Source organism: Zonotrichia albicollis, chromosome 3 (genome assembly GCF_047830755.1).
Source record: "Zonotrichia albicollis isolate bZonAlb1 chromosome 3, bZonAlb1.hap1, whole genome shotgun sequence".
Taxonomy (NCBI): domain Eukaryota; kingdom Metazoa; phylum Chordata; class Aves; order Passeriformes; family Passerellidae; genus Zonotrichia; species Zonotrichia albicollis.
The window spans coordinates 99,140,621-99,160,123 of record NC_133821.1 but is presented as its reverse complement, the minus strand read 5'-3'; the positions used below and the strand labels follow the sequence as shown (position 1 = coordinate 99,160,123).

The 19,503-nt window shown below is 40.5% G+C and overlaps 1 protein-coding gene across 2 annotated transcripts in view; it reads right to left on the bottom strand.

The window, feature by feature from the left end:
- LRRC1 (leucine rich repeat containing 1) overlaps positions 1-19,503 on the bottom strand; it is a 97,955-nt gene that overhangs the window by 2,620 nt on the left and 75,832 nt on the right. The window contains exons 14-18 of one of the 2 annotated variants that reach the window (XM_074538201.1): positions 17,531-17,734; positions 15,140-15,376; positions 14,421-14,510; positions 13,665-13,742; positions 11,843-11,938 (exon numbers count right to left, since the gene is read on the bottom strand). In XM_074538201.1, the coding sequence (XP_074394302.1) occupies positions 11,843-11,938; positions 13,665-13,742; positions 14,421-14,510; positions 15,140-15,376; positions 17,531-17,734 (705 nt within the window). The remainder of the gene's footprint in view (positions 1-11,842; positions 11,939-13,664; positions 13,743-14,420; positions 14,511-15,139; positions 15,377-17,530; positions 17,735-19,503) is intronic. The other variant, XM_074538202.1, reaches the window with a different exon arrangement.

Genomic DNA, 19,503 nt, shown 5'->3' with positions numbered 1-19,503 from the left:
TGGGCCAGTTTTAACCCAGCAACAGTGTCCCTGTCCAAACCATCAGCAGCCAGGTTCTCCAGGAGAATGCTCTGGGAAATTAAGTCAAAGGCTTTTCTAAATTCTAGATAGACAACATCTAAGTGGGTCACGTTTTCATAGAAGATGAGGTCAGTCGAAGTTTCCTGGATGCTCCCTCCAGCCCGTCTTCTAGATGGGAATCACATTTGCCAACCTCCAGTCAGCTGGGACCTGCCCAGTTAGCCAGGATTCCAAGAGATGGTGAAAGGGGCTCGGTGAGCACTTCCCCAGCTCTCTCAGTACCCCTGGCTGGAGTCCCCATGGACCTGTGTGTGTCTAACTTGTGCAGCAGGTGTTGGATATTCCCCTTGGACTATGGGGCTTTCATTCTACTCCCTATCCTTGTGTTACAGGTTAGGGGACTGGCACCCAGAGAACAACTGGTCTTGCTATTAAAGACTGAGGCAAAGAAGGCATTAAGTACCTCAGACTTTTCCTTATCCTTTCTCTTTGTTTCTTACTATTTCCAATAAAGGATGATTCCCCTTGGTCCTCCTTTCATTTTTTGTTTTATGCCAAAAAGCCACTGATAAAGCAAAATTAGGATAAATTGCCTTTTCCTCTCATTAGCTAATTTTTTAAAAAACCTTCTCTAAGTGAAAAGAAGATTAAGATACTTTTGAAAAATAAAGACAAGTAAATATGAAAAATTAATTAAACTTCATCATTCATTCAATTCATCCCCCTGAAAGCAATAAAGGATTAATTAAGAACCATATATCATATCAATTATTGATCTTTGAAAAATTGCATATTTCAGCTTCTTTACAGACAAAACATATTTAAGGGAAACATTAAGAGAAAATATAAATGTTTAAATTTGGCAGTAAAATATGCATACATGAGTTTGATTCGTATTTTGTTTGGACAAGAACTTTGTGTTCTTTGAGAATCATTGCAATGTTTTAAAATTAATTTAAAAGCTGTAACTGAGGAAAAAAACCCAGTGTCAGGCTTTTGATGTATAGTCATATAATGTATCAGTAATTGTTTTTCTCAATGAATGGATTATTACAAATTTCACTCTGATGCACAAAATCATCCTCCTTTTTACTGCTTTCCAAAAAAGTTTAACATGTAATGAAAATATAAGGGTGATCCAATATATCTAACAAACAGGTAAGAGGATAATGTGTAATAAATAAAGTGGCCATCTTACTAGTCGTATGAAAATTTTCAGGAAAGTTGAACTTCTTATTTATCAGCTACTTCTACTTCATGAGAACATTTAATGTTGACATCACACAATTCAATTCAATTGTTTAACTTTTATTTCCTCACAGAGCATTATTTGATTTAGGAAATGACACAAGCATATAGATGCTTTATGGCGTTGCACATTCAGCCAGGAGGATTCTGCATTGAAGTAAAAGGAATTATTCCCCAGGCTCCCCTAGCATTAGGTCCAACTCACCTTGGCTCACAGCACACTACACACAGACACCAAAGTGCAGGTGTCAGTCCAGAGCTGAATCTCACCCCTGATGGATGCAAGCTAATTTTAAAACCATGTATAAATCTAGTGTATACCCTGGTGTACTGAGCACCCAATTATGTACCTTTTTTCCCCCTTCTTCTGTTTAAAGATATAGATCCTAAGCACTGGCAAAGCTACAATCCTGGGAAGATGTGTTTTTGTCATGCACACACGACATAATTTATAAGCTTTCCTTGCACTGGATAGTTCTGATCTTTGCTGAAATATGCTTCTTGCTTAACAACAGCCAGCAGCCAGCTGCTTTGCAGTGCAGCAAATGCACATCTATACATACAGGTGCTTTGCTGGGTCACATAATGAAATGCTGACAGCTCAAGAACTACTGCAGAGGTCTGTGCTCCCAGTTACCTACACTCATATCCAGGACCAGGCTTTGCATTTCATTGAGCTGTCAGTTCAAAGCTCAGGGAAGACCTTCCTTTTGTGCTGTGCTGCTCAAAAATAGAGATGTGCACACCTCCCCATGACTGACATGTATCTCATTAGCAATGCAGAGTCACCTGTACCTATTTGTAATTTTGAAGATAAGACCTAGCCATTTTGAATGTCAGTTTTTTAAGTACTCTTTTTCATCACGGTTCCTACTACCCAATTCCCAAAGAACTGAAACTAATTCTCTTACTGAAACTGAATCTCTAAAAGAGATTTTCTTCAAACATTTCATGACTGCTTGCATACTGTCTTCCAAATATTATGATGGAACTAGGCCTGAAAATTATAAAATCAATTTAATTGATGAAAAGTGCTCCTTCAACATATCTGAGGTGATTGTGTAACTGCTCCACAAAACACATGGTGTTGGGCAAGTCTTACATCTAGTGTTTCATGCTGTTGCAGGTAAAGAGGAACCAGCACTAAAGGAACAACCAGTTTTCTACAGCAGAGGCTGAACAGTGTCTGAGCCCAGAAGTGCTGCAGAGGCTGGAAACCTGCACTCCCAAGAGAAGAGGGGCTCAGGTGTGATCCACAGCAGCCCCTCTGTGCCCTCTCCAGGCAGGTGAAAGCTCACACAGACACTGACTCTCACTGATTTGGAGACATTCTGGTGAGTCTTTCTAACAAGTCAAATGTCCTGGTCCCAGTGCAGCTGCATCTCTGCCCTCTGCTTTCTGCACACCCCCCTGTGTGAACCTGTGCCACCACTGTCCCTGAACCATGACTGCTCCTCATTCTGCAGCCAGGCATTCCTCCTCTGTGCCTCTCTCCCTGGTGGGATGCTGAGGAGCCCATTTCCTCAAACCTGAATCATAGGGACCAATGAAAAAACAACTCTCAGCTGAGGATGGTGTCAATTATGCAATTCCAAATGCAGCTAAGTAACAGAGCATGCATTTGTACGAGGTCTAATTAAATGAAAAGAGGCTCAGGCCTCTAGTCTCTCTCTTCTTGCAGCAGAGGTATCAATCAAGTTCCTCTATAAAGTAAAACCAACTCAAAATGAATGTAAGCAATACACATCACATTTCTAACCACAGTGGCCTAACCATCTTCATCTAACCATCCCCTAAGAGCCCAGCACTCTCTATCACTGCCTTCACATTCACCCAAGCTCCAGGAATATCACAATACCAGATTTATCAGTTTCCTTTACTCTTTCAGTTTTGTTAAAACAAAACAAAACAACAACAACAGAACAAAACAAACCATGAAAGTAACAAAACTCAACACTAAACTTGTATATATTTTGTTATATCCTTTTCTCAAACCCAGTGCTTCTCTTCCCAGAATCACAGAGGGATTTTACCTTTGCTTTCTTATTTCCCTGCTTATTTTCACTGACATCAGCAGTACCCTATCAATAGGCAAGCTTTGCTCTTGGAGTTTTCTTTATTATTTGTATTTGAATGTACATTTCCTGGGGCAGCATGATTGAGGGAAGATAGGACAGATTTCCTGTGTGAAAAAACGGCACAGCAAAGAGGAAGCATTTCCACTGCCCATTATAAACAGGGCAACACAGAGACATTTAGGATGGCAATGGAAAACCCTTCCTTACAGGCACCTGAGCTGCTTGTCTAAGGCATGTGGGAAGGTGTGAAACTTCCATCTTCTGTAGATAATTCTGCAGAAAAAAATTGATGCCAGTGTAGGAGGACAAATTATCTAGATTTCCTGTTATTCCATTGTTTTCTCTACTGGTGGTTACTCAGCAGTGTTTGAACTTGTTTAAAATTCTTCTGTTGAAATTGCAAAGTCCTCCTACTCACTTTCCGTCATCATGCTTTAAATATCATTATTTAAATAATATTGGAACTACTATTCAATCTCAAATTGTCAAAATACATAAAATACTCTTTCAGAAAAATGCATAATTAATTACTTGAAACAAGTTACTATTTTTCCATTTTCCCCCGAAATGACATTTTCAGCGCCTAAAAAGTAAACTTCAAAATGGACACGTCCTGTAGCAAAACCAGTGGGCTCTCTGTGAAAACTTCTTCCATTACCTTGTTTCTGTCACCTTTCTAACATAACCACTAAGAATTTCTACGCTAAAAAAATTCAATTTTGTTTAAATCACACATAACTAAAAATCAAATTATTTCAGATGCTCTCATTTAATAGGATTAACATCCTACATTGAAACTCAGAGTCCTTCAGCTGGAGCACAGACAGGGGGCTGCCTGTGCATGCCTGGTCCTCTGCAGGATGAAGCAAAATTAAGCCATCCAAACAACTTGGGGCAATTCAGCTGCAGTGTTGGCTGCAAAAATTCAGGATAGGAACAATCCCACAACCATGATGCTTGAGAGCAGTTTTTAAAATAAAATGTGATAAATGAGATGTCTCGCCAACAGGTTAACATCCAATAATTTTTAACTTCCAGATGCACATATGCTTTCCTTGCCTACTTCTAGCCAAAATGTCTGTCCAAAACATTGCAGAATAGTCCATAAAAGATGGTTCATTATGTCTTTTCATATTTTTTTTCTAAACTAAAACTGAACAGAACAAACCCCAGCATCTTGTTTTTCTTTTATAAGCCTTTCCCTTCCATAGATCCATACTCCAATATTAGCCAGAGGGAAGTTCTCAAGGCAACAGTCACAGCTACAGCCCAAGCTTCTCATCAAAGGCATAGCCAGCAGTGACAGGGCAAATCACAGCTGGCAGCAAGGCCAGCAGCTGGGGACAGAGGTGAAATGACACAGGAAAGGCCAAAGTTTGATGGAATAAGGGCAAGAACAAAGAATTTGGATTGACCTTTTTTAGCAAGAAAACCAGACATACTTTTAACTCTAGTTCAAACAGGTAAATTTTAAAAGAAAATATTCCCCAGCTATAATAGGAATGCCTGCCTAGCTCTGCTCATATTGAAATTTGTATTTGAATAATACATATTTTGAAATTTTGACTTTACAGCTGATTTGCACTGACCCCAGAGTTAAGGATGGTACTCTTAACTGGGGAAAACAAAATTATTAACACAGTTGAGAGCATGTGCAGGGCTTTATGTAAACCTCATGAATAATGTTATGATTTCATACTTAGTCTTACCTGTTTTATCATCACTGGGGATGGAAGTAGTTTTTTAGACCTGAACAGGAAATTTAGACTTCTCACTAAACAATGAATACAGTCCTTTGCTAGATGCAAAAGATCACATTTGATAATGACTGTATTCACAGAAGAAACTGTCTAAATTGAATTTAGCAAAGCAGGGCATTTACTCATGCCTAAAGAACACTACACAGCTGGACTTTTAAATAAAAATTTTTAAAAGAGGATGCAAAAATGCATCCAACAGAACAGCAGAGAAAGGGCAGATCTGAGCTGCACAGTTCACAACAAAGCAGCATCTGATGGTGCTCTTAACTGATGTCAGCAGCAATAGAAAAAAACCAGCCTTCTCCCCAAAAAGAAACAAGGAAATACAAGTCAAAAAGAGAGAAAGAGATCCAATTATCTCCCTGTGAGTTAATTACTCACAAGCAACCCCACCTCCAGGCGAGAGCGGGCACAGCAGCCAGGGCACAGCTGGGGCAGGGCCAAGGGGACACAAACCAGTGGATGCCCAGCTGTGGGTATGGAAACACAGGAACCTGGAAACCCCGTCCAGGCGTTCAACACAGCTCCTTTTTCACAGCATACCAGGGACGTTTCAATAAGCTGGTGTTTTATGGTGCACCCTCAGCTCTCCTGGTTGTAGAAATCCCTGGCTGCATCCCTTTCCCCAGCACTTTACAAGGTTATTTTACTGCTATTTTACTGCTGTGTTTGACGTCTGGCCAAACCCCAGAAATTGTAAAGTCGGATGGAGAGAGAGATATAAACCTCTCCTACACTCTGGGGAAGATGAATCTTTGGTGAGGCATGGATGAAGCTTCTCATTACACCTGGCTACAGAAGAGCTCTGCACAAGGGAATGTGTGTGACCTGCGCTGCTGCACTCAGGGAGCAACCAGCTCATGACAACACCTTTGTTGCTCGGGGCTGGGAGAGGGCAGCACATAATTCAGTTCATCCTTGCCCTTGGAGCAGCCACAGCGTTCTCAAGCACTGACAGAGCATTTGGCACCATGCTTCCGGAAGTGCTGCCTCAGTTTTGTGTGCAGCCCTGGTGAAGGCCTGAGCAGGGGCTGCCCCACCAGCCCATCCCTCTTCCCTGTTGCTGTTCCCACACTGTGCACAGTGATTAATTTCAAAATCTAATTCAGCTCAGTATGATTTCCTGGAAGTCAGTGAACCAGACAAGCACTAAAACACTGGAACAGGTTGCTCAGACACATGTGGATTCCCCATTCCTGGAAATATTCAAGGACAGGTTGGACAGGGCTCTGAGCAACCTGCTCTAGTGGAAGATATCCTTGGTCACTACAAGTAGGGTACAAGATGGCCTTTAAAGGTACATTCTGACCAAAACCACTCCATGATTCTATGGAAATTTGAGTGAATTTTCTAGGTATTGATATATTTCATAGTCCAGTTTTAAAACTGAGTATTTTCTCTACTTCTTGGAATAGCAAGAGAACATCTTGCACATTTTATCTGTCTTCCAGCATGCAGTATATATAACATTTGGTCATGTCACATTTAGAGCAAAGCTCCTTTCTGTTCTTGCTCTCTGCCAAGTGCCTCCCAAGGGCAATGCACAAGGCAAGAAAGATGGAGCTGTGTCAAACTCAACACAAAAATGGAAGATCAATTCTCATCATGTCATATCTGCATTGCTGGCAAGCACAAAAGGCTTTTATATGATTCAAATTGTGTATGAAAAATTGTCCTTGGTCCATTTCTTTCATCTTCTAACGTACCACTGGATAGTGACTTCCCTGACACTGGAACCTGACTTACAGATTTTTATATAAGTGCTTTCATATAACTGTGTAATCATTTATGGCCTGATGCTATGAAAACATCAAAGAAAATGCATTGCTCCAACCACATCAGGAGACTTAAAAGTCTCCTTTTAAGGCAATGGCCCCCCATAAGCAGTGCTACCCATGGTCCAAGTTGCCAATCCTTTGATTTTTTTTGAAGAAAACTCATCACCCCTGTGGAAGGCAGTGGCTGTCTGGAAGCCTGCAAGAACTCAGTGCAGTCTCTTCCCCTGCAGCACTCCCAGAGTCCATGAGGACGCTTTTCACCAGAGAGGACACTGTTTATTATTTGTGTAGTTCTTTAAATACTTATCCTCTTTTATTCTCAAATAATATGCTATCCTACAGCACAGTTCAAGGTGCCTTGCTTGAGTCTGTCTTTTGTATGTTTTTGCTTATATTGTCTGCAGTGCTCATATTGTCTACCATATGATGGGCTCACTTTGTAGATTTTCTCTCACTTGGACGTGTTTTAATATGGTAACTTGAAAAGATCAATTAATGTCCTGTCTTTTTAAAAGGCTTTTCCTATTTAGCATTGTTAATTACAAGCTTTGCAAAATCCAAGAACTTAAAGTTTGAAATGAGTCAGTTTTGACTGAGTGTGTGACAAAACTACTTAAAAGGAAGAGAGGAAAAAGATACACTGTGCAAACAGATGCATTTGTTGGGAGCAGGAACTTAATTTCAAATTCACAAAATAAGTTCCTAACCACTACACAATGGAGACAAACACAGAGCCTACAACACACACCTTTTATGTTTCATCTTTCATCGTGACTCAGAACTACTCAGTTGCTTAGATAAAAGCAGAAGCAAACCAGGAGATGAAATGGAGGAGGCAATCCCATGGCACATGGGTGCTCACACTCCACTGGAGCTCACAGCAGGACTAAGGTTACCTCACCCAACAGGGCTCACAGGCTTCTTTAGAAACACATGTAAACCTGCACCAGATGCAAGGCAAGGGAGAGTTGGATTCCTGACTTCTTAAACAAACTTAGCTTGTCAGAATAGAAAAAAGAATAACATAAAAACACAAACACCCTTCCCTGGTAAGATTAAAAGAGTCATGAAAATGTTTTGGAGAAGGGATAAAACAGTTCCTCATAAGAAACTTGAAGTAGTAGATCTTATGGTGCTATAGGTCAGTCAAACACTCTATGTGATGTGAGCAAGGTCTTTCCTGTTTGAAACAAGCTTAAGAAGAAACCTGGCTTTGTTCATGATAAGGACATTCTGAATCTCACTTTAGTTGTCTCCTTTTATTCTGCTCCTCTGACCTGAGTACTCCACTGGCTTTGATTTTAAATTTCAACAAAGTAAGACAATGATTGAAGAAACAAAAGTTTTATTTTATGTTGTATGATTTCAGTTTTCTGATATGTTTAGAACATGCTCAGATGAATAAAGAAAGAGCTTGATAATTAGATTTTTGAAGATTTTTAACTAATGTAAGTGGATCAAGGTTTTTTCTTGGAAAGCCTTTTATCAGTTAGAAATGAAGCAGGTAGATCTGCTGGGATTCTCATCCATGTAAGACTTCTCACAACTTGGACATGAGCAATATGAGACAAAGTCAGAAGACCTGCATAGTGTGGGAGATGGTGTACCTGCTTATGCACCTTCTGCAGGCACCAGAGGATTTCATTTTGATAAACATTACAGGTTCTGGTACACTTGTCTGTTTTTTCAGCAGATTTAGGAACGTTCGGTATCTCTGGATTTTTAACAGAGCAGCCAAAAAATTGGTGCTTTTAGCCTTCTAAAGAAGCGCTTCAGATTTTTTTCAGTACTGTAAGCTTCACCCGTTATTTATTTATTTATCCACACAATCACTTTTAATTGTGTTAATCTTACTTTACCCATCCTTGAAAATACCACTATCAGTGACACTTGTACCCCTGGTGAACTAAATAAAAAAATACAATTGAGGAAATTCCCAGGGCAATGGCATAAAATTAAATCAAATAATATGCTAACAATTTAAGTTAAATACTAGATTGAAATATCTTGAAGACTTGATTTTAATTACAATCTACCTAATATCCTTATTATGTTAATAGCCCCAAAAATGAGTCAAAGAAGATGGCATGATGATGAAATTATGGAATTAAATTATAGAAAATAATTATGAAATTATAGAAAATGCTGAAACCTGTCAACACTCTCCATTCAGTCAGACAAAATCCTCTGGGAATTTCAGTCAGAGGTTGAATGAAAATATTTATGATGGAGAAAGATTGTGAAGAGTTGGCTCTATGTTTGGGAGGATGGATATGAAACAATAACAAAACTGGAAATGAAGACTTCAGAATTCAAGTTAAAGTTCCTTCTGTTAAAGTCAGCATGGGCATTTGTTTATATCCCTGATTTTTTTTTTTTGTTTAGGTTTAATTAAAATGTTAAGACTTTATTTAATATATATATAAATACATTTTCATAATTTTGAGGTGTGATTAGCATAACTGAGGCAAGTTTATAAAATACTGTATGTAAAAGCTATCTACTTGTAATTAAAGTTCTGAGCCCTCTAGCTACATGTCAGCAAAATACTCAATTATAATTAAAACCAAGGAAGATTCTCATTTTTCCTTTGCAAAACAATGACTCACTGTGAAAGAACATTTAGTTTGTCCAATTAATTACTGGTCATTCACACTGTCATGAAATCCCAAAGCTGACACAAAGGGTTTGAAATTGAGTTTGGCTGGATGAGTTGACAATTACATGAGCCTTTTAGAAGCAGTTAGAGCAACCAAGCCTGGTCTGGGAAAACAGAGAGGAAACCTGAACCTGGCAGCAGCATTGCCTGCTGTAATGCCAGAGCAGCTGGCTCAGAGATGGGCTGGGCTGTGCCTACAAGAATGAGACAAATATCACAGAGAGCATATGCAAAGAGGATGTTTATTAAAATTCAATAAAAATAAACAGATGAAGACAGTATCTGCTGGAAGGCAGGATGATGACACGGAAGAGAGGGAGAAGAAGGATGACACCATCTGGCACATACTCAGTTTTTGCAGAATACTAATAGGAGTCTCTGGTTTCTCTGCCATTATGCTTCAATCCTTCCCTCCCCTGATGTAGACACAAACATCTTCTATTGAAACCTGATCAGAAACACAGAGGAAATGAACCTTCCTATATTCCTAGCACAGAAGAAGATTCTGCATTAAGGTCCTACTGCCACCTGCTTATCTGAACATGCAAAGCAAGTCCTCCATGAGAAGCCAGGCTCTAAACATTTTTCAGATAATAGGATTTCTTTCAGTTACTGAGAAATAAGAGGGACTTCAAAGTGAGAACAGATGAGAAATTGAACAGTCCCAAATCAGCAGGATACTCCCCACAAGCCCATAATCCCTAAAATTGATGAATGCTGCTCCAGGTTACAGGAAATAACATGTATCATTTGCTACAGCACAAAGATTTTGATTTCAAAAAAAAGAAACAAAACCAGAAATACAAATGTTTCTTCACAAAAGAACTTGCACTTTTGACACTCAATTTATTCAGCCAGTTTACTCCCTCTGAGTACTCTGCTCTGAGTATCTCAGTCTAATCTGCCTCCTCCCCCCATTACATCTGAAGAACTTTAAAGGGAGACATCCAACATAAAAATACAGTAATTTCTCCTTTTTGGGTGAAAATACTAAAAGTCAGACACTACTGCAACAGATCTAGGCCACTGCCAATGTGTGAATAAATCCTTCCAACAGTGGTTCCTCTAACAGGCAGCCTCATGCTTCATGCAATGCTGATAAAGACTAAGAAACAGCTACCAGGTAAAACTGGACCAAAAAACCCCAAAATTATCAAAGTGTTTTAAGCTGAAAAATAAAACTGGTCTAAATGATGATCTACAAGATAATGTTGGAGGCCAGAGGCCTCAAAATAAGTTTCCTTAAGCAACTAATAGAAGGGAAAACCTTGCTTAGTCTATCTCATGGACAAAAGCTGTAGCTCAACATGTCAAACACAGTTTGACAGTGACAATGACTAACACGGGAAACCAGGGAAAAACAGTTGAATGATCTATGTGCTCACTTTTTCAGTTAACTAACAAATCACTTCAGTTATCTAAATGGTTTACAAACACTGATATGGTCTTTGATTACAGTCTTTTATATAATATACATACTTTCATTTTTTGTGATTAGCTGGGTTGTGAATGGTATTCATGGAGAAAGATTTAAACAAAGACTGAAAGAAGATGAATCAAACAAAGCATTCCTCTGGCATTTGCTGAAGGAGGAACAGTTGTTGCTTCCTGGAACTTGAAGCTCCACACAAGTAAGATGCTTTTTGACCTTAATTATTCAGATACCTTGATCTTATTGTATCTTCCTAGTAAAGCCATAGTTTCATCAGTGGTACTCATAGATGACCAAGATGAGGGTAGGTCTTCAGAGAGTTGAACTTGCTAGAGAAGTTCAAAAAAGTGCATTTCTAAAAGCCACCCGGCAGGCCCAGCTGTTGCCTTCTGTGACATGAGCAGTGAGCTTTCTCTCACCAGTCACCTAAAATACAGGCATGGCTTAGCCTGTGACACAAGTTTCCCCTCCAGTCAGAAGAGGAAAATGGTCACCACCTCCAGGTAGCAGGTCACCCTCTCCCTCCTAAAAGAGGGACCCTGGAAATGCTGCTCCTTGCATTAGCTAGAGACAGAGCCCAGACAACAGAACAATGATTCAAACTGGGGGAAGGGACACCACCCTGGAGTCCCCAAAGCAGAGTGCTTCAGAAGCTGGGTGCTCACCCAGGAGCTGAGCCCCTCCAGATGCCATGTCCCAGCTGCAGGGACAGCCACCTAAATCCTTGGTAGGTCTCTGATCTTGGACATGTGTTGAGTTCTGTGCCAGTCTTTACTACCATTAATGTAAAAACAACACAAACATTAGGACAACACAAATTTCTTGGGTAAGAGAGATTTGTTATTTACTGAGGGCATCCTACTCACTGTTATGACGTGGTTGACTGTCGGGGAGGGGCTGCCCTTGGGGGAAGCTTCAGCAGGATCAGCATGAAGGGCAGCAGGCTCTGAAACAAAGGTGGCCTTTAAAAGAAAACACCAGGAACATATTTTTATTCTGAATGCTGTTTAAGAAGAGGAGTTCCCTCCCTCTCAAGTTAGTATACAAACACCTAGCCCTATTGCTACATGTGGTTGCACAGCAAAAGCAAATAAAATTGCAATTCCTGCTGTTTCCCATTTTTGGTGAATTTTATATTTGAACTGTTGAAATTACCAGTTCAAGAATAAGAAGTTGTAACACACAGTGTCAAGAGAAACATGCTTGTTATTTGTACACAGATTAGTCCTGTGGTAAAAACAGCAGTATTTCTATAGCACACCCCATTAATTCCTTCTTGTCACACACACACACAGAAAAAGCAGAGAGTTGTTTTCTATATGCTTTAAACAGATGAATGATTCTGCCATCTTGTGGGAGATGGAGAAATTCTAACTATTTGTACAATAACAGCAGGGCAGAACAGGATAGAACAGAAATTTCTTCTTTTTCACCTATTTCACTATTGATTAAGTAAACAGACATTAACACCTAATATATTCCAAATAGTCCCCAAAATGAGTATTTAATGATTGCCTTATGGAGGAACCTGAGCAATGGGGTTGATTTTTAAGATACTAAATTGATCAGAAGCTCTGCTTAGAAAGTAAAGGCACAGTAACTAAAATTTCTGTGTTTTTTTCCCTAATCATCTGATAATGTGAAATATGTAGAGAATTATTTACATTGTCTCCCATTTGTTACAATACTTTTTATTAAAGAAAAAATGCAAAATTATACAGATTTTTATCTACAGCTGACCTTTTAAGAATTCTCAAACTATCACAATATTTACATATTATGGAACACCACCCTCTATTAATAACTCCATAGCATAGTTTTACAAAATTATTAGATTAATTTATCATTAAAGTCTTTGGCTGATACAGATTGTATCATTATTCCTGTCAATTTAACATACAGACAATATTGCTTGTTCTATCCCACCTTAATTCAACATGGACCATGCTGGAACAAAAACTATTAATATAACCAAGTATAAATGACAGTTTAAGAGAACAAGAGCTGAAAGAAATATGGGCCAGTTACACTTCAAAGTAATTCTGTAGAGGTTCTCTTCCTACTCCACCATTCCCAGCAGGTAGAAAGCAAACAGTACATCAAAAGTATGTAACACAAAATTGTATGTGGCCATTTTTCCCCCATTGCTCTTGGGAAATTCTGAAGCTCAAGAATGTGGCTTGTGCTAGGAAAGATGAGGCTTGATGTGGAGCAGCCTGAGAGGCACATTTTCCCCTGGTACTGCAAGCCTCCATCAGGGGAGTTATTTTGAGCTGTTCTCTTCCCACCAAAAATTACCTTGGGGAAACAAGCTCATCTAGTTTATATTTCTTTGTTGCAAGTGTAATGAACTCATCTAGTAAATCTAATACCATGTCACAAGAAAGCTTCTTGGATCAAATACTTCATTTATACTTACATAACCACTAAAGACCATTGTTTTCCTTTGTAAATCATTCATTTAAATGAATAATATTTTGTTAAGCACTTGAACATAAAGATCTGACAACTAGAACACAATAAGAAGAAATACAACAATTTAATGCTATTATAATTTCTTCATAATAGCAAGCATCTAAAAAGCTAAGGCCAGCTTAGATGTGGATGTCAAGCTCCCCAACTCTAAGTGGTTTGATTTAAAGACAACAACAAAAGAACACACTCCACAGTGACAAACAACCCATCTACCTCAGCCACTCTGTCTCCTGCCTGTACACCAGCCAAGTCTGGTGGAGCATCTTTTGGCAGCCGTGCAATCAGGATCCCCTGGTAACACAAAACACAGGTTTCAGAAGGGACAGTTTCTCCCATTGTTCTCCCATTGATATAAAAAGCAAATGGGAAGTAATTAATTTTCAAGAATTATTGTTTTGTTGCCTCCATAAAATTAAAAACTAGATGCCTTAGCACATTGGCTAGACAAAATAAAAAAAGCCTCCATGGCAGACACATACAACAATGAACAAAAGTCAGTAATTGTTTGCACTGTGCCATGGGGAACAGACTGGAAAACAAAGATTTACTTAAAAGAAAAATCAGTGAGAATATGTGTGAAATATTTCTCTCAAATCAAGTTAGCTCCTGGGAATGAGCAAATGAGATGGGAGAGGCATGTAGATTGCCAAGGGAATGACCCCAAATTAAGGCAGAAAATGAGAATTGGGCAACAGTGTTTCAGCCATCAGGTTGCCTTTGCAAAATCATTGGTTTATATTTGGGTATCTCTCCCAAATCATCCCTTCTGGAGCTTTCCATCAAAATGTAATGCCAGATCCTACTCTGGGAAACAAGCTACCTCTGTTTACCCTTGTTAGCTTTAGAAAGATGGAAATGTTACAGGAAGGACAATCTCAGAAAGCAAACAACAAAACACAACAACTCAAGGAACTACTCATCAGTCTATTCCTAACAATCTCTAGACAAATTTTTAATAATGAAATGCACCTCATCACTTTCTTTACATGAAGATGAGCCCTTTCCACCAGCAATGCTAATACCAAGGCTCCCCATTTGACTGCACACAGTAATGGTTACCTGGAAAAGAATTATAATGGATAAGTAACCTGAATAATCAAAAATATTGCCTCTTAATTATGTGAGCATTGAAAATCTGCCTCCCACTCTCAACACCAGCAGACATGCTCCTGAAGAGCCCAGCCCTGTGAAAAATAGTGCTTCAACACTGGCACATGCAAGACATCACTGTTGTGAAACCACGGACTGAATGAACTGCATTCAGCTCAGGGCCCACCTGCACGTACCTCTGACTAGGCCTCAAAATACTAATGCTGGATACATGAAGTGAGATGCATGGCTGCAAGGAAAGTGGGCTTCGTTGGGGTTTTTAAAGAGGAAATTCTTCTTCCATGTAAGCCATGGGGAACAATGACAACCCTCAGCTTACTCACTTTAAGGTATGCCTCATGACATCTGCCATGCAATGTCCTCCCTTCTTTGCATCTTTCATAAACTGCCTCACCCAAGAGGAGTGCCCCACAGACAAGGGAGTGCCCCACAGGGAGACACAGGAGTGCCCACAGACACTGGAGTGCCCCACAGGGAGACACAGGAATGTCCCACAGACACCGGAGTGCCCCACAGGGAGACACTGGAGTGCCCCACAGACACGGGAGTGCCCCACAGCAGCAGCAGCAGTTGCAGACCTTGAGCGGGGTTTGCGGCACATCCAGCGCACGCAGCTCCTCGGCGGCGCGGCCGCCCTGGCTGGGGAAGCTGCCTGCTGCTGACACGGGTGGCTGCACCCTGCTGTTAGACCCTGCAAGAGCCTTCCCCTTCATGGCCAACTTGTGCTTTTCTTGGAGCGTTGCTCTGCTGTTTCTTTGATCTCGCACGCTTTCGTTGCTATCAAAAAGGCTGCCGGAAAACTTGGAGATAGGTTCCTGAGGGTTAAAGATAAAAAAGGTGAACACAGCAACAGGAAGGAGAAGCTGAAACACACACCTTACCCGTGCTAACATGGACTCATTCCTCACCCTCACACTGCTGTATGATAGAATTTATTTCATTGAAAACAAAACTGGAACTTTACAGCAAACATACAAAGATTTCTTTTACCGTTATTTCTCTGGGCATGTTTTGCCTTCAGTGCTGGGGTTGAACTTGAGGGAACAGGGAGAGGACTAGGATTTTGTACATCCTTTCACTAGATTTTCTGGCACACACAAGCACAGGTAACATACACATATCCATATGTGCACAAATCCTGCAATGCCCTGTGAAAATGGCAGTGCAGTGAGAACTAGACTATTTTGGCCAGCCTCTGGCAGCTCTGTAGCACTGAATCCACTCTTCTGGGGGAAGGAACCACGCACACAAGGCAAAGGAAAGATATTTCCATACAGAAAATAAAATGTTTCTCATAGTTCCTCAAAACTCACATTCCATTCTTGGGAGCATAGGTGTGAGAGGGAAGGCAAGGCCCTACCTTGCATCTATGTATCCAAGACTTTGTTTCAGTCATTGGATTGACTTCAGTTGCAAATGGCAGTGAGTGGAGAGATGCAAACTTAAATGATTTAGGAGTCCTTTGGAAATGGAACCTCAAAGGTGATGCATACTAAAGCCTACTCTGAAGCCTGGCCCTAGGGTGAACCTACTCTGAGATGCAGTGAGGAGTTCACAATGTCACCCAATGCTTAGCTAAACCACAAGGGCTTGAAGAGAGGTATACACAATTAAAATACATCCACCAAACAATTAAAGCTTCAGACAAGTCTGACTGCAAAATGTAGTGATGTTTTCCAGCTATCAGTTATTCCTAGGAAGGGGTTAAATTAAATTCAGACACAGTGCTCAAATTCTGCTCACATTTAAGGAAAGCTTTACTTATATTTAGCTGATTTTTGCTCCTTAATTTGATGAGTTCCTGTCAAATCAGATCTTTGTATTGCCCAAATCCTTCTCTCTCCTGTTGGCAGTAAAACGATGCAGCAAACACACATCAACACCTCTGAAAATAAACCCCATAAGTGTTTTTCTAAGCCTGGAAGTTTAATACCAAAATAAAAAGCAGTGGTATTACCTTGAACAGCTGTGCAGAACCCCACTGGACAGTTTATTTTTCAATCTATACTGGCACTTTCCCACAATCTCTTTTTGGTTAGGATGGAAAAAAGCATTGCCAACCCCAGGGAAAGCATAAAAGGCATGATTGCTTCCCATTTTCACTTAAAAGGGAATTTGCTTAGCTTTGACTCACATAAAACATTTATTACCTTTCCTCTCTTGAGAGAGATTTCTCTTTAGAGTGCCAGGCTGACTAAGCTGGACACTCTGCAGGGCTGTGGGTGCCAGGGAAGAAGGCCATGAGCAAGAGCCAGGAGTGCAGGCTGGAGGAGGGGGCACACCAGCAGCACCCACAGGAGATAGGAAGGAAGCAGAGGTCCTGGAAGAGGAGCAGGAGCCCCAATTCCTGCCTCATCTCCCAGCTAACACCAGGAAGAATGGTGAGCAATGGCCTGACAGGGAAAGGCTGCAAGAGTGCAATCCCCACCTCCCTTTCCCAGGCCAGGACCAAGAGGACAAGCAGGCTGCAGCACAGGTGACAGACACCTGGCAGGCACAGGCAGGAGAAATTACAGCAGGCAGGGGCTCAGAGGCATCAGCATCCTGGAGGAGCAGCACCCAAAATCAAGATGCAGTGGAGGAGCACTGCAACCTCGCTTTTCTAGCATCCAGGCCTAGGGAGACGCTGAGCCCCAAGTGCTGCCAGCAGCCCACTTACCTGAAAGAGATGGAGGGAGCTTGGTGACTGGGGATGTAAGCAGGGTAAAGTACAAAACATGTCTCATCACTGCTCAGGTTACCCATCTTAACCTGCAGGTCAAACTGTACTCTTGAGGGTTGGATGGATTAATTGCAAGCAAAGTGAAGGAAATATTGAACATAGCTCTGTACCCTCAGCACAAGCAAGGACGTGAGAGTATGAGCAGTGCAGGTCCCACAGACCCAACGTGCTCTGCTGCACAGCAGTGTGAGCAGCTGCAGCCTCTTCACAGATGCACATTGTCTCTCCCAATTTCAAGACTACTTACATCATCAGGATCCTCGAGTTCCTCTGCTTCTTGCTCGGGACTGATCCTCCCTTCTCTCCATTTCCCATTGGCAGAGCTGAATTTGTACAGGTTACCACCAGGAAAACCTTCCCTCCCTTTCAGTGAGGCCCAGCGAGAGCCCTGGGAGCTCCAGTTATGGCCACTGTGCAGTTTGGGAGACTTGGGAAGCCACTTAATAGAATCCTGAGGGAAAGAGGACATTAAAAAAAAAAGGCAATGAATAGATTTTAAGCAAGCAGTTGAGGTATGGAAGTGCAGAAACTAATGGCAAGTTCTGCAAGGTATTTCAGATTCTTGCAAATCCTGCATTTCCCTTTTTTACCTTTAGAAGTACCTTCAGTCCCACAGAGACACTTTGCCAGTTAATGGGTGTTACTGGTGATACAAAGAGCAAGCAGAGGCTGCTGAGAATAGTGGAAGCCTTTAAGGACTTGTAAGAGCATGCGACCAAACCTACCTTCAGCATTATAAAGAAGAATTAATGAGGGACAACAGTCTTCAATAAAGTGTAGTACTGAGAAAACAAACAAGAATACTCAGATCTTTAGTGACCATCTCACCTCATGACCTGAGCTAAAAAAACTATCAAGTCACTCCCCTCTTCATTATTCATTAAATAAAATCTTTCATTTGTTGAATGGTACCAGTAGAAACCACAACACTTAACTGATCTTTTAAGGATTGCTGATTTACAAAGTGATTATAGTTCAGTTATCCCAAAATGTCCATTACTTATTTGTATCCAAAATACTCCACCTTTCTCACTGAGAAGTTTATACATGACAAGTTGTGTCAAGGTTGCTTACGTGCTGAATTTTAGAAGCAATTTTTCGAAGTAACCTTTATCTTTCTTTGAAGCTTTCTTTAAATCTCATTTCTGCATTTTCTTACAGTAATACAAATCCAGTGGCAAAAAGCAGCCTGATGCCAAATAAGGTACATCAATGGAGAAAACAAACACAAACAATTTCCGGCAAAACAAAAAAAAACTTCTAGTGGGGCAACCAGAGGCACATTGTGACTTTCATGTGTTTTAACAGGTATTTGATTCAGATTTAACAGTTCTTTAAGTTTCTGTTTTCCTTTTTAAATGCAGAATGGTTACATTCACATACACACACACAGATATGCTGCTGCTACCAGCAACCCAGATGTCACCATCTCTATTCGATCTAAGGTGGAAAACGACAAGGAAATAGGACAAGACTGTTCATGCTGGACACACTGATTCATCTTCAGCTGCCAAAGAAGGTCGTCCCCTTGGGATTCTTCATTTGCTTTCAGTTTTAGGATGGCTGAAAACACTAGGAAATGGACAGTATCCCAGCATCTCATTGGAAAACAGCCTAGACCTTTCTGTGAGTCTTGAAGAGATGATAACCGCATCACAGGATTATTTGTATTGTACAAGAAAGGCATGATTGGCCTTTTCCTCCAGGAGATTTGCTGTTAAACCACATTTTGAACGGCACTGACACTCAGTGATACTGCTATTTGCTGTAAATAGCCCATATTCCTGCTTATTCTAAAGCACATTGCTCAGGACACTGGAGGTGATTGTCAATTTAGTTGATCAATGGGAAAGCAGCACAAACGATCACAACACAGCAGCGTCTCCCTTTCCTCCTGACAATTCAAAATGCAAGACAGGATATCTCCAGATATTTCTTCACACTTGTCTTGAATAAGAAAACATAGGGTGCCCCTAAACAGAAACTTTGCTTTCTGTGAATATTAACTAGGGGGATAGCAATTCTAATCAGATAAACAGTACACGAGGTGAAATTGTTTGCTAGCATCTTGGACAGTTGTATTTCAGACTAGCTAATGTGCCATCTCTCAATGTTCGGGGTATTTCAAGACACAGCTTAATCCTTGTCAACTTTTAAGCTCATTAGGCAGTCATAAAGCAATTTCACTCTAAAAATAAACATAGGTACAGTGAAGCATTT